At 41.7% G+C, this 12,616-nt stretch overlaps 1 protein-coding gene across 2 annotated transcripts in view; it reads right to left on the bottom strand.

The window, feature by feature from the left end:
- Window positions 1-2,850, bottom strand: part of LPCAT1 (lysophosphatidylcholine acyltransferase 1) — a 146,697-nt gene extending 143,847 nt beyond the window's left edge. For both annotated transcript variants that reach the window (XM_026659250.2, XM_026659249.2), the window contains exons 1-2: window positions 2,714-2,850; window positions 1,443-1,657 (exon numbers count right to left, since the gene is read on the bottom strand). In XM_026659250.2, the coding sequence (XP_026515035.1) occupies window positions 1,443-1,657; window positions 2,714-2,847 (349 nt within the window). In that variant the 5' untranslated portion in view covers window positions 2,848-2,850. The remainder of the gene's footprint in view (window positions 1-1,442; window positions 1,658-2,713) is intronic.
- Between the last annotated feature and the right edge of the window lie 9,766 nt (window positions 2,851-12,616).

The following is a 12,616-nucleotide window of genomic DNA, read 5'->3' as shown; positions in this document are numbered from 1 at the left end:
CTCCTTAGAGCTTCTCTCACTACGTAATCTTTTAGATAGAGTTACTCTCTCACCTTCAACACAATCTAGCCTTCCTTTGTGGAATTTAGGCAGATATTATATCCCACCGATTTTTGTCATTCTGCCACATTTCAGTAATCACTATTATAGCAAGGTCCTCTTCCACATTCAGACAAACTATTTTTGCTTTTAGGCTTCATTCATTTATATTCAGAAATTTGTAGATTTTTGTTTTAACCATGTGTCTACTTCTACAAAACTCTTTAGTATTCTGACTTGATTTAACAGAATTTAGCTCTGTGACCTTGACGTTTCCTGTTCTGTTGTAGTTCTGGCCTATCCTTTACTTGATACAGAGATACATCCATATCACTGACTTCTCTAACAGACGTCTTCATCAGACTTGATTGTTCAACACTTGTCAGTTCTGCTCCAACTTCTAGTTTAACCAAGTCCCCAAACTTTATTATTCATGTGTGTCAATAGTCTGGTTCCTCTTGATTAAAGTGGAATTCATCCCATTTGTCTAGGCTCTCTCTACGCCAAAGTGTTCCACATCCAGTGTCTAATTTAAACCCATTCTCTTTCTATAGGTCTTTATATCCGTACATTGAGATGCTGAGCTCTGTCTAGCTGACCCATGCATGAAACTAGTAGCTTTCTCTGAAATGCTTCCATTGACCTCTGACCCTAAATCTTCCTAACAATCTGAATTCAGCTTCCACAACCTCTCTCCTACACCTCCTTATGTCATCAATATGTACCATACCACAGGCTTCTTCCCACACTTACTAGAAGTTTGTTTAGCTATTTGCAAGATAGCTAAACAAGTCGTATCTCAGAACCATCTATGTTTCTAATGACCAACCACAAACCACTCCAGTTTGCCTCTGTCTCAAACTGTAACCTCATTGCCTAGAACCACCTCCTTGGTGCAGGAGGGACGATCAGCCTTCTCTATCTCAATCAGAAGAAATGTGTCCCTCCATTCCATCTAGGTCTCTTCCTTTCAGGAGACCAGCTTCCTCAAGTGGAAAAATCAGCAAAGGAATTCTGGGTGGACTTGTTCTACAGTGTCTCTACATATCAGAACTTTAAATAGTTGTCTCTCTCTCTACTCTTACAGTTCACACTCTGCCCTCAGGATGTTGTGTTCTGAGAAACTCGAATTCATGACTTACCTCTGGATTCTGTGAAATTATTTGGTTTTGCTTCCTACAGTCATTTACCTTTTGGAACAACCATGTCATACTTTTCAGTTAACTCATTTAATAATCAAAACAGCCCTGTAAAATTTCACTTCTTCACTTGTTGTAACTTAACTTTGTTTCTTTGCTTACGGTCCATCCCCGATCTGCCAAATTTAATATGCAGTCATGACATTTCTAGGACTTTATTTTTAATCTTACTTGGAAAATAAAATTTTGACTAACTGAACTTACTTCCCCATACAGGAATATCTTTGCTTTCTGCCTTCATCACAATGGAAGCCATAGTCATGGTCACAGGAATGGCATCGAAGTATGAGGAATGTGGAGCCAGAGTTAATATTGCTGCTTCTGCTGGTAAAGCCTGTCTGCCCTTTACATTTATCCAATGGAATCCTCCAGCAAGCCACATTGTTCTCATGATTGCTTTCAGCAAAAAGTCCACTACTCTGTAAATAATTTAGATATAATGGTTACACTACTTCAGTAATGTAAAAGTGTTACAAAAATTGTTTTTAAATAAACGTGTTGTGTATATTCAAGAAATTAAAGCTTTAAACAGTTAAAACATAAATTTTCAATATCACATCAAGACATACAAAGTAAATATCCTTAAAACAATAAATGATATCTGTTCTTACTATTCATTTGCTATTCCATTTGTATCAAGCCTTTTCTTACTTTGCTTACATGCAAATTTTGATCATCAATGGAAATGTTTTTATTGATTTGTGTTTATATGGTGAAATTGATGTTTGCTGACATGTATCAATAAAAATCTAATCCTTCCAAACCTAAGTATTCTGTTTTTTTGAACCAGAAACATTTAATAAAGTTATTTTGTTCTCATTTTCTGAACATGTGTAAGCCATTTTCAAACCAACAGCATCTAGTTCAGTTATATTTTATTTAATTCCTGAGTATTAAAGGCATCTTTCTTAAAGAAGTCCCCAATTTCGAAGCAATGAACACTAACTGATTTTGGTTTTGACCACTAAGAAAACCATCACTGGGTATAGACCTTTAAGATTATTAAGAATGTTTTCTATAAAGTGTCATCTTGACTTTAGCAGAGACCTTAATTTAAAAATTACATAACTGTTGGTGGTTTCCTAATCTTTCCAGAAAACCTTCTTTGCAGTAAGGAGAAATAGATATTTATGGAAATAATGCAAGTTAAAAAATATTAAAACGAAACTGCACAAATTGTGCTTCACAAAACTGACTTAAATCCCCCTCTGTCTCTGCAATCTAAGGGCCAACTGATAATGCATATATGTATTCAGTCAATTCACATATTTTTAACTTCTCATTAGGGAAAAATGTGTAAGTGATAGATTTTACACTTGCCACAGATCTGTCTTTCCCATATTAAAAGGAAAACTGTCTAGTACTGTCAGGTTATTCCAGGACTTCTCTCCTTGAAGCTGATAAGTTATATAATGGTTATCTATTTATTGTACCTCAGCGTATGCTTTACCAAATCAATGAATGCAGTGACTCACTTTCGCCACCAGGAGAGGGGCTTTTCCAGTTCTCTCTCAGCAGATCCCATTGAAGCAATGAATGCAAAAGGCCAGGCCAGTAACATCATAAAAGCAGCAAAAAAGAGTCGGATGGGGAACAAAGTCAAGGTCATGAAGGCAATCTGCAAAACCCAAACAATTTTGTTATTTTAATATGTAATCTAGACTGATGGGAAAAAGTTTACTATTTTAAGAAACACTTAAAAAGAATAAATAACGAGGTGGTGTTGTCTTTGCTGATACAAACTAACATGGCTACCATTCTGAAACTTAAAAAGAATGTTAGTTAAAAAAAAATATTCCATGCGTAAGGGTGAATTCTTAACTATTTTTTTCGTTAAATAAAGTTTAAGACAAAAAGGGTCAATCATTTGAAAAATTAAAAATATATTTTGTCATTATATGAAAAATATAATGATATATTACACACACAAAGTTACATTGAAAGTACATTGTGAAGGGATTCCTGGGGTGCAGCCTGGGACTATGGGACCACTGTGCCCCCTTAACTCTCCAGCCTGGGCTGTCTCTCACAATGCTTTGCTAGTGACAAGCAGCAAACCCCTCCAGGCACTGTTATCACTCGGCACAACAGCATGTGGAGCCCCACACCCAGCTAGATTGCATGAATGCTCCCAGAGCCACTCATAAAATCACACAGAGAAAGGCACCAGCCAAATCCCACCAGCTCCCAGCCTTGTACCTCAGAATTATACCGTCTTGCACTGTTCAAGACCCTTTCTTGAGTAATGCAAGTTTATTAATTGGTTCACCACTTCATCAATGGAAAGTGGACATACACCAGCATTTGTAAACCTGAGCAGATTTACCAAGCACTTCAGGCAAACTCACTGATAAAGATAAACAGTAAAACAAATTTATTGATTACAAAATACAGATTTTAAGTGATTACAAGTGATAGGCAAAAAGTCAGAGTGGTTACCAAAAGAAAAAGAAAAGAAAATATAAGCATGCAGTCTGAACCTTAACCCTTATCACACTAGAAGGTATTTAGATCAAGCAATGTTCTCACCCCACTGGATCTTACAGTCCTTAGTATACAGGTTTGTCTCTTAAACCTGGACCAGTCTCCTCTGTTGGAGTCTTCAGTCTTCTGAGCGTCCTTGTTGCTTGCAGCATAGGTAGGGGGAGGAGAAAAGGTAAAGCATGGGGCCACTGTGTTCTGTTTTATACCCTTAGTCCATGTGCTTGGAGAAGAGAAGTCCAGGCATGTCTGGTGGGCATTGCAAGGTTGAGCAATTCCCCTGGTGTGGCCTTGTGCAAGTGAGTGATTGCATTGTAGCTCCCTTGTTGGACAATGGCTGTTGACAGTTGTTCGAAACCCGCCCAGGCATTGGTTATCCCCCTGGTTAATGTCTTTGGGAAGCTAGTATCTGGGCACTTCCCAAACCCACAACACGTTTTAGTGACAATCATACAAGAATTCTCGTAACTTCATATGCATTAATGATATACATATTTAGATGGAGCAGTGGGTTTCAGCAGATCATAATCTTTCCCCTGTTAGCAACAAGAAGAAAGTCAAGGAAAGTGTGGGCCCCTTACTGAATGAGGGAGGCAACCTAGTGACAGAGGATGTGGAAAAAGCTAATGTACTCAATGCTTTTTTCCCCTCTATCTTCACGAACAAAGTCAGCTCCCAGACTACTGCACTGGGCAGCACAGTATGGGGAGGTGGTGACCAGCCCTCTGTGGAGAAAAGTGCTTCAGGACTATTTAGAAAAGCTGGATGAGCACAAGTCCATGGGGCTGGACACGCTGCATCCAAGGGTGCTAAAGGAGTTGGCGGATGTGATTGCAGAGCCATTGGCCATTAACTTTGAAAACTCATGGCGATCCGGGAAGGTCCCGGATGACTGGAAAAAGGCTAATGTAGTGCCCATCTTTAAAAAAGGGAAAGAGGAGGATCCAGGGAACTACAGGCCAGTCAGCCTCACTTCAGTCCCTGGAAAAGTCATGGAGCAAATCCTCAAGGAATCAATTCTGAAGCACTTAGAGGAGAGGAAAGCGATCAGGAACAGTCAGCATGGACTAACCTAATTGCCTTTTATGATGAGATAACTGTGGATGACGGGAAAGCAGTGGATGTGTTATTCCTTAACTTTAGCAAAGCTTCTCATACAATCTCCCACAGTATTCTTGACAGCAAGTTAAAGAAGTATGGGCTGGATGAATGGCCTGTAAGGTGGATAGAAAGCTGGCTAGATCGTCGGGCTAGGAGGGTGGTGAAGCACTGGACTGGGTTACCTAGGGAGGTGGTAGAATCTCCTTCCTTAGAGGTTTTTAAGGTCAGGCTTGACAAAGCCCTGGCTGGGATGATTTAGTTGGGGATTGGTCCTGCTTTGAGCAGGGGGTTAGACTAGATGACCTCCTGAGGTCCCTTCCAACCCTGATATTCTATGATACCTCACATGGCATCCTTTATATGTAATATCACAATTATATATAGATGAGGCATATGGGGGTTACAGGGAGCTCTCCCAAGGTATAGAGTGTCACATACATCATGGTTGCAAAGCCAAGCACTCAAAAATGATAATATTCCAGAATTAATTTGGATCCCTTGTGCATATGCATTATGGCACAGTCTTTAATTATGTGATCATGTTTTAAAGAAAGTCACACCAGTGAACTGGTGGAAGTCACTTAAGCACTTGGATTCAGAGACTCTTGAAGTGATAATCTCACTTTTAACAGCAGTAGCTTATTCTGCCGGTGTAGAAAGAATATTTTAGTCCTTCATTCCAAATTGAGAAATCTTTTGGGACCTGAAAAAGCAGGAAAGCTTGTTTTTCTTTTCCAGATTATGAACAAACAGAAAAATGAAGGTAAAGACGACTGAGTTAGCTGCAGAAGCCAATATTTTAAGTTTCTCACGTTGACCTGGCTGACATAGTCTATTTAACTTTTGTTGTTTTTTTTCTAAATATTTCATTTAACTATTTTAGTTAAAAACAATTTTAACAAAAACAAACCTGATTTTAAAAAACTTGAATGTTTAACTAAATTCAAAAATTCATATGCTTGTTTTGTTAAAATAGTATATGTTTGCTGTTGAAGAAAAAAATCCAGAATACATAACGTTGTTGTTTTAGTTAAATAGAACAATTTAAATGTCTGTCTGGTGATGTTGTCCTCCTAATACAACATGGCAAGAAAATCCTCCGAAAATTAATGATTAACCTGTTGAATTGGAGATAGTTCACCTACCAATGACTTCATAAATATCTGCTTCAATTACCTTTAGTAAATGAAATAACTAATCATTCATTTTCTGATATAGCTGTAAAACTAATCTGAAAAGTTTTCAAAATAAATCACTTAAAAAATGTATAGTGTGGACCTTCTAAAAATGAAACCTACATCTATCTCTGAGTTGTGAAGAATATGTATTAAGGTTATAACAATCAACAAGAATGCACTTTTATGTAGAAATCCATGATTAAATCAAGTCTTCCTGACTAGTGATTTAAATCATGATTTAAATCAAATCCACCCTGGTTTAAACAATGTTAAGTGTATTTAGCCCCCTCTTACAACTCCCTCGCAAAACTCCCGTTAGCTGCTCCTGTTTGCTAGCTCTCCTGGTCCCTTAGGAGCGGGCTTTTTAAAGCCTTGGTCTTCCTGAGTAGCCCCGCCCTCTGATTAAGGGTTGACGGGTGCTAAAGGGCTTAGGGATCAAAGCCTCGTTAAGAAGCTCTCAGCCTTGCCCAGCAGGCCACTAGGCTCAGCACACACACAATCAGCACACGGTCCCCCAAACGAACAGACCACACAGTATATTTTAGTCAAGCACAAGCCTGCCATCCGTATTCTGACTCATCCTCTATTCACTGCCACAAATAGAAACTCTACCATTTACCTCTAAAATAGACTTTATAACACTGTCTCTGTAAAAACTTTAAATAATCAATCTCTTATAATACTATTAAACTCACAGACAATTGAGCGCTTTTTGCATAGGTGGATTTAGGGTAGAGCACCCCAACTGTGGTCTAACCACCACTGGAAATCTGTAAAGAGGTAGCTAGTTTTATTTCCACCTGCTAAATTGCATTACAAGACAGCTAAATGCACATAAAATATTACAGAGTGCCCACTAGCTCTTTCACAGTTAAGACAGAGGCTAAGTTTCTGTTTAAAGCTGAATTTGCACCCTCTCTGAAATTCACAAAAGGCAAACCAAGTCTTACAATTGATAGATGTGTCTGCAGAAAATCTGAAACAATTTTAACAAGAAGCTCCCAAGATAAACGCTGCTTTGAGGTCTCTTCCAATCCTAATCTTCTATGATTCTACGAGCTTGAATGGTTCACCTTCAGCCATGAAATGTATTATGGTTGGCATGACTGATGGATGATTAGGTCACAGCAGCATCTCTCTCTTCAGCTCAGTGGTTTGAGCATTGGCCTGCTAAACCCAGGGTTGTGAGTTCAATCCTTGAGGGGGCCACTTAAGGATCTGGGGCAAAAATCTGTCTGCGGATTGGTCCTGCTTTGAGCAGGGGGTTGGACTAGATGACCTCCTGAGGTCCCTTCCAACCCTGATATTCTACACTGGTACTCTGTATGGAGCTGAAGGAGCTGGGCAGGAAATTCCACACCTAATAGCTCTCAAGCACCTGCTTGCCCCCTTTGCCCATCTCCTGATAAGTTGAGAGGATTACCCAGGCAGAGGGGAAAAACTGGTAGCAGAGCCCCCTAGCTCTTACTTGCAGCAGCTCCAACCAATGATCCAGCTGTTTTTAACGTGGTGAACAGCCTGAGAAACAGGGCTTATCACTCAGTTCTTGTGACAACTTCAGCTAAACTGCTAGCTCTGCTACACAGACACTTTCAGCTGCAACTCTTCCCCCTTCTAAGTTGATTTTTAAATATTTTCTTGAATATATAGCACATAATTGTTCTAGGTTTGTCAAGTTTGGTACCATTATGTTCATGGGAGAAATGGCTTTAGAATGATGCCAAATAACCTATTTCCGATAAGATTTCCAGCAACTGGAGGACCAGGAGCTGGGAGCTAGGGGGCAGCAAGTCTCCCCTGCCATGCTGAAGAAGGTAACACCATTGAAATTATGATTCTGTAGATTTTTACTCAAATGACAAATCCCTCACCTTTCTATCACTAACTTGTCCATGGAATTACACATGCCTGTTTCCTTGGACCAGCTACTCCTCTTTGCTGCTCTACATTGGGGATTGGTCCTGCTTTGCGCAAGGGTTGGACTAGATGACCTCCTGAGGTCCCTTCCAACCCTGATATTCTATGAATATGAATACATGTTGATTGACAGGTCTGTAGTCTTTTGCTATGTATTGTTCAGAATACTGCCTTAAAAACAGCACAAAAATAGTGAGAGAGAAAAGAGGACAAAATTACAAAGGTGCCTGTTTTCTCCACAAGACACTCAAAGGGGTATGCAATGGTTAGAGCACACTCCCCACCAGAACCTGGAACTGAATCCAGGATTCTTGACTCAAAAGTCCTCAGCTGTCAGCAAAAATCTCCAAAACCCACTAGTCAAATGCACGTCTCATCCACATATAGTAGATGGTTCATACATTTATCATTTACTCTGTTAGCTAAAGTGGGAGAGGTTTGTAGTGTGGATTTAAAAGTTCCAACACTCTTGATAACACATGAAGGAGTCAGTAATGGTTTCATTTGATAGAATTTGTTTTTTGTTTGCTTTTTTAAAACGTCAAAAATTATATAAAAACTACATTAAAAGAGTGTTACAGTTGTGAAGTCAAGTACTGAAAATATCCTTGCGCATATGCCTTCTAATAAGGTCTTTAAATAATTACATACTATTTTTCCTCAATACCCCTGCCTCATTCAGTGCTCAAGATGGATGGATGGCACTCAGGGAATGAGTGTAGAGAAAGAAGCTATTGTCTGCCAAACGTTTGCCTCATTTGTTGTGAAAACTGAAAAGTTAGTATATATTGTGAGTACTAGGATGGGTGGGCCTGGGCCTAGGCCTGCCAAAAACTAAAGGGCCACTCCCTCAACTGAGGTGGGAGAAGGAATCACCTGGGAACCACAAAGCCCAGGTGACAACTGAGTTCAAGGGGCAAAAACTAAGAAACCAGGGACAGGAGTCGAAGTCAAAGGGCCAAAACAAGGGATCCAGGGTGGGATTCTGAGCAGAGAACCCTGGACAGTGCCCACTGCTCCTAAAAGGAGTTAAAGCAGCCAGTGGATACTGCCCAAAGAAACTCTGCCCAAGACGTGAAGTGACAATTGATCGAATATAGGGCCCAACATTGCAGAACACTCCCAACCCCTCCATGAAGTTTCCTTCTCCTGGCCTCGTTGATGGCCATATTGGCCAGTGCCAGCAAGTTGAGAACAAGGAGGTCTCAAGACTTTATGGAGTTATGGATGGTGTGTACACATACAAGAAGGTGAGGGGAAGAAAATTCAGCCAGAACCTCAGCAGAAGATTCTAGAGAAGCCGGAAGAGGGGTTGCAGCTTAACACACTCTTCAGAAGTGTGTGCCAGTGTAATGTCCAATGACTGTAATTTACTCATTTTCCCCTTTCCTTGTTCTATTTCCCTTAATGTGAAATAAATAAAAGGAAATAAACTATAAGATTGTACTTTGCTTCCTTACTTTTGAATCCATTAGGGTCTGTTACTACAAGTGTTTGATATGCAAACCTCTGTTCACTGACATTGTGGTGCAAGTCCTGTAACAATTATGCCACTATAACATTTGGGGGATCACCCAGACTAACAGGGGGTTCTGTTACTACCTGTCTTCTAACATTGGATGTCTTAATGCTGAGCTGCTGTGGTTCACCATTCTGACACCAGTAGCCAGCCTACAAGCATAACAGTTCCACCCTGGCTTCCACCAGCATAGTTACTTCTTGCAGGATGACCTCAACAATCCCTTCTGGTCCCGAGTCCCCCACCCCCAAACCCGTCTCCAAGTTCTTAACTTCCGGATACTCTACTTTTCCCCTTTGGTTCGTCATCCTCAAAGGTGTGAAACCTGCCCTCAACTATCAGTTCACTTTGGCGTGCACACACAGTTTGCACAACAGAGACCAGCTTGAGGTAAAAATAAACAAAAAGTTTATTTAATAGAAAAATCATAGAGTCAAAGATGAAATAGTAAGGAAAAGCAAATACATACAAGTTATACATAAAATAAAAAAAGGTGCAATCTCAGGCTTTACATATTACTTAAGTCCTGTTTCTAATACAAGTTACCTATTGTCTCTGAACAGTTTCCCAGTATGCCCTCTGACCTAGAGGGGATCAGTGGTGCAATCCTGATATTTGACATGCAGGTATTCCACCCCTGCCGGTGTGACCAAGCATGTACGGAGCATGCAAGGTCACATTGTGAAGAGGATGCTGTTTTTCCTCTATAAGATGGCATCCTCCATGCAGCTACATGGAGGATGCCATTTTGTTTTTGTATCAAATAGTGCCCTCCATGTGGCATGACCTCATTGTGCAGCAAAAGTGCCAGTACACTATTCCCCTACAGCACAGGAGGGGATCCAGTATTTCATGGACAGCACCTACCTTAGATGTTGGCGCTCAGTTTTGGGATAGCCTTCACATCAAATCCCCTCCCTTTTAACAGGGTTTGAAGGGTTTTTTTTCCTTTTCCTCACACTATGGTAATTCATGGTTACACAGAGCTGGGCAGGTTTCCCAGGTTGAGGGGTTCTTTTCAGTTTCAAGTTGTTCCAATGTTTTCCAATTAACTTTAATGGCTTAGCATTCTCTCTTTCTGGCTGCACAATGCTAGTGTATTGTGTAAACACTTGGTCTGGGAGGCGCCCTCCCTGTCTGACTGCCTCACTATACTGCTTTGAGATGATACTGTAGTTTCACTATAGTTACAGTTATAATATATATCATACATACATACACATATATATACACACACACACACACACACACACACACACACTCATAACTACAACCTGTATACATATCTCGTAATGACCATCACATATCTCGTAATGACCATCAAGTTTAGGGCATTACAAGTTTCACAAATAAACTTAACTCAACATATTTTAACACACAATAATTTTATCTACAACCAATTGGTTCAATTGCTTATTTTTAGGGGCTGAGACCCCCTGTTTTCCCCCTGGGGTGTCTGGACCCTGATTGTCAAAGCAAGGGTCTCCTTCTCACTGCAAAACGGGCAAGTGTCGGAAGACTCCATGAACCACATCAGCCACGCACCCATGCTCATGGCTCCATAGAGAGCCGTAGGACTACAGTGGAGTACAGACTGCCCTCTGCCCTCCGCAGGTGGCAGCAAGTCCCATCACTTGGTATGGAGTACAAACGCACAGAGCTGTTCCTGGGGCATGGTTCAGTGAAAGACCAGCTGGATGTCATTTCAGCTTGCTCAAGTGGTGCATCAGAGGTATTCAGCGGAGCGAAAGAGGGGCTCATAGGGCAACACCCAATGACGAGCTCTGGAGCACCAAAAGTGAGGGATGGGCAGGGAATGACCTATTCAAGATAAGCGAAAGAGGCAGGGGTCAAGGCTACTCTCACCTCCTGGAACACGACAGGGTACAGAAGGGACAGGTAACCCGATGCACTGGCCAAGTGCCACAAGGTTTACCAAGTCCCTCCGACCATAGTCCTAGTCTCTGATTCTGGTGATGCCAGCCAGAACCATCTTTCAGTGCACCAAGAGGGACTCCACCACCTGCACGCCAAAGTGTGTGTTTTGTAACGGGGGTCTGTGAGGAGGTCTTCCCTGTCAGTGGCCACTACAGACCTAGGCACTGAAAATAGTTTCCAGGTCCTGAGAAAAGACTAGCAACTCTGAAGTCTCGAGAGAGACCTCTCGGGGGCAGATTAAAGAGCTGGGAGTGACATTGAAGCCCTCAGAGGAAGGCATGTGCCAGCACACTTCATGTGCCATAAAAGAATCTCTGAAGGGCCTGAAAACAGAAAGTGTGGACCTGGGTGCAGCTCTAGATCACGGCCTGCCCATCCTCCCCTAGAGGCAGGCTCAAGACACCCACAGATCTCCAATGGTTCCCCAGACTGAACTCCAGGATCTTACTCTGGAGTTGGCTAGAGTCCCCGGGGGCAGGCTCTCAGTGTTGAACTGGTACCAGCACATGGACAGGACGAGCTGGTTGATAACCAGCACCCTCCAACGAAGGGAAAGGTACTGGAGTAGCCCCATCCATTTCTGCAGTCAGACAATTTTCCACAGTGGGAAGGGATTAGTGGCAGAAAAGCGAACACCAAGAGAGCAGCAGAGGAAATGGAGGAAGGGCTCAATGATATTGGCATACAGTTGGTCACATAGCAGGCAGCCTGAACACACTTCTTGACTGAAGATGTCAGGCTCGGTCAGGATCCAGTTGAGCTTGACCAAACACTCCTCAGAAGTATACATCAACTGGAGGAATCTAAACACCAGCAGAATGTCCATGAGATACCCTGATCCCCCATGTCAAACACCCTCTTCTGACCAAAGGAGAGGCGGGCAAGTGACAGACCATCCCTACACACCACATGAAGAAGGTCCTGGACTAGATGACTGAAGATGATCTGGCCCAGAACAGCGTAGGTCTGGTTGGAGTGGACCATGTCTGCCCACATGGACTTCAGCCACAGCGACACAGCCTTCAATGTGATCTTGCAATCTGAGTAGCAATATCAAACACCAATTCCTCAGGTCATCAAGGTCCCCCTTCTTTGGCAGCAGGGTGAACAGGACAGGTCCAAGACAACATATCCCAGCACATGTGGCAGAACTCCATCCTCAGCCTACCAACACCCAGAGATTTATTGGTGGGCATCTGTCATAACTATAAAGGGAAGGGTAACAGCTCTCTGTGTACAGAGAC

Source organism: Terrapene carolina, unplaced genomic scaffold (genome assembly GCF_002925995.2).
Source record: "Terrapene carolina triunguis isolate 2854851 unplaced genomic scaffold, T_m_triunguis-2.0 Scaffold613, whole genome shotgun sequence".
Taxonomy (NCBI): Eukaryota; Metazoa; Chordata; order Testudines; family Emydidae; genus Terrapene; species Terrapene triunguis.
The sequence above is the reverse complement of the archived record's forward strand: the minus strand, read 5'-3'. Positions and strand labels throughout refer to the sequence as shown.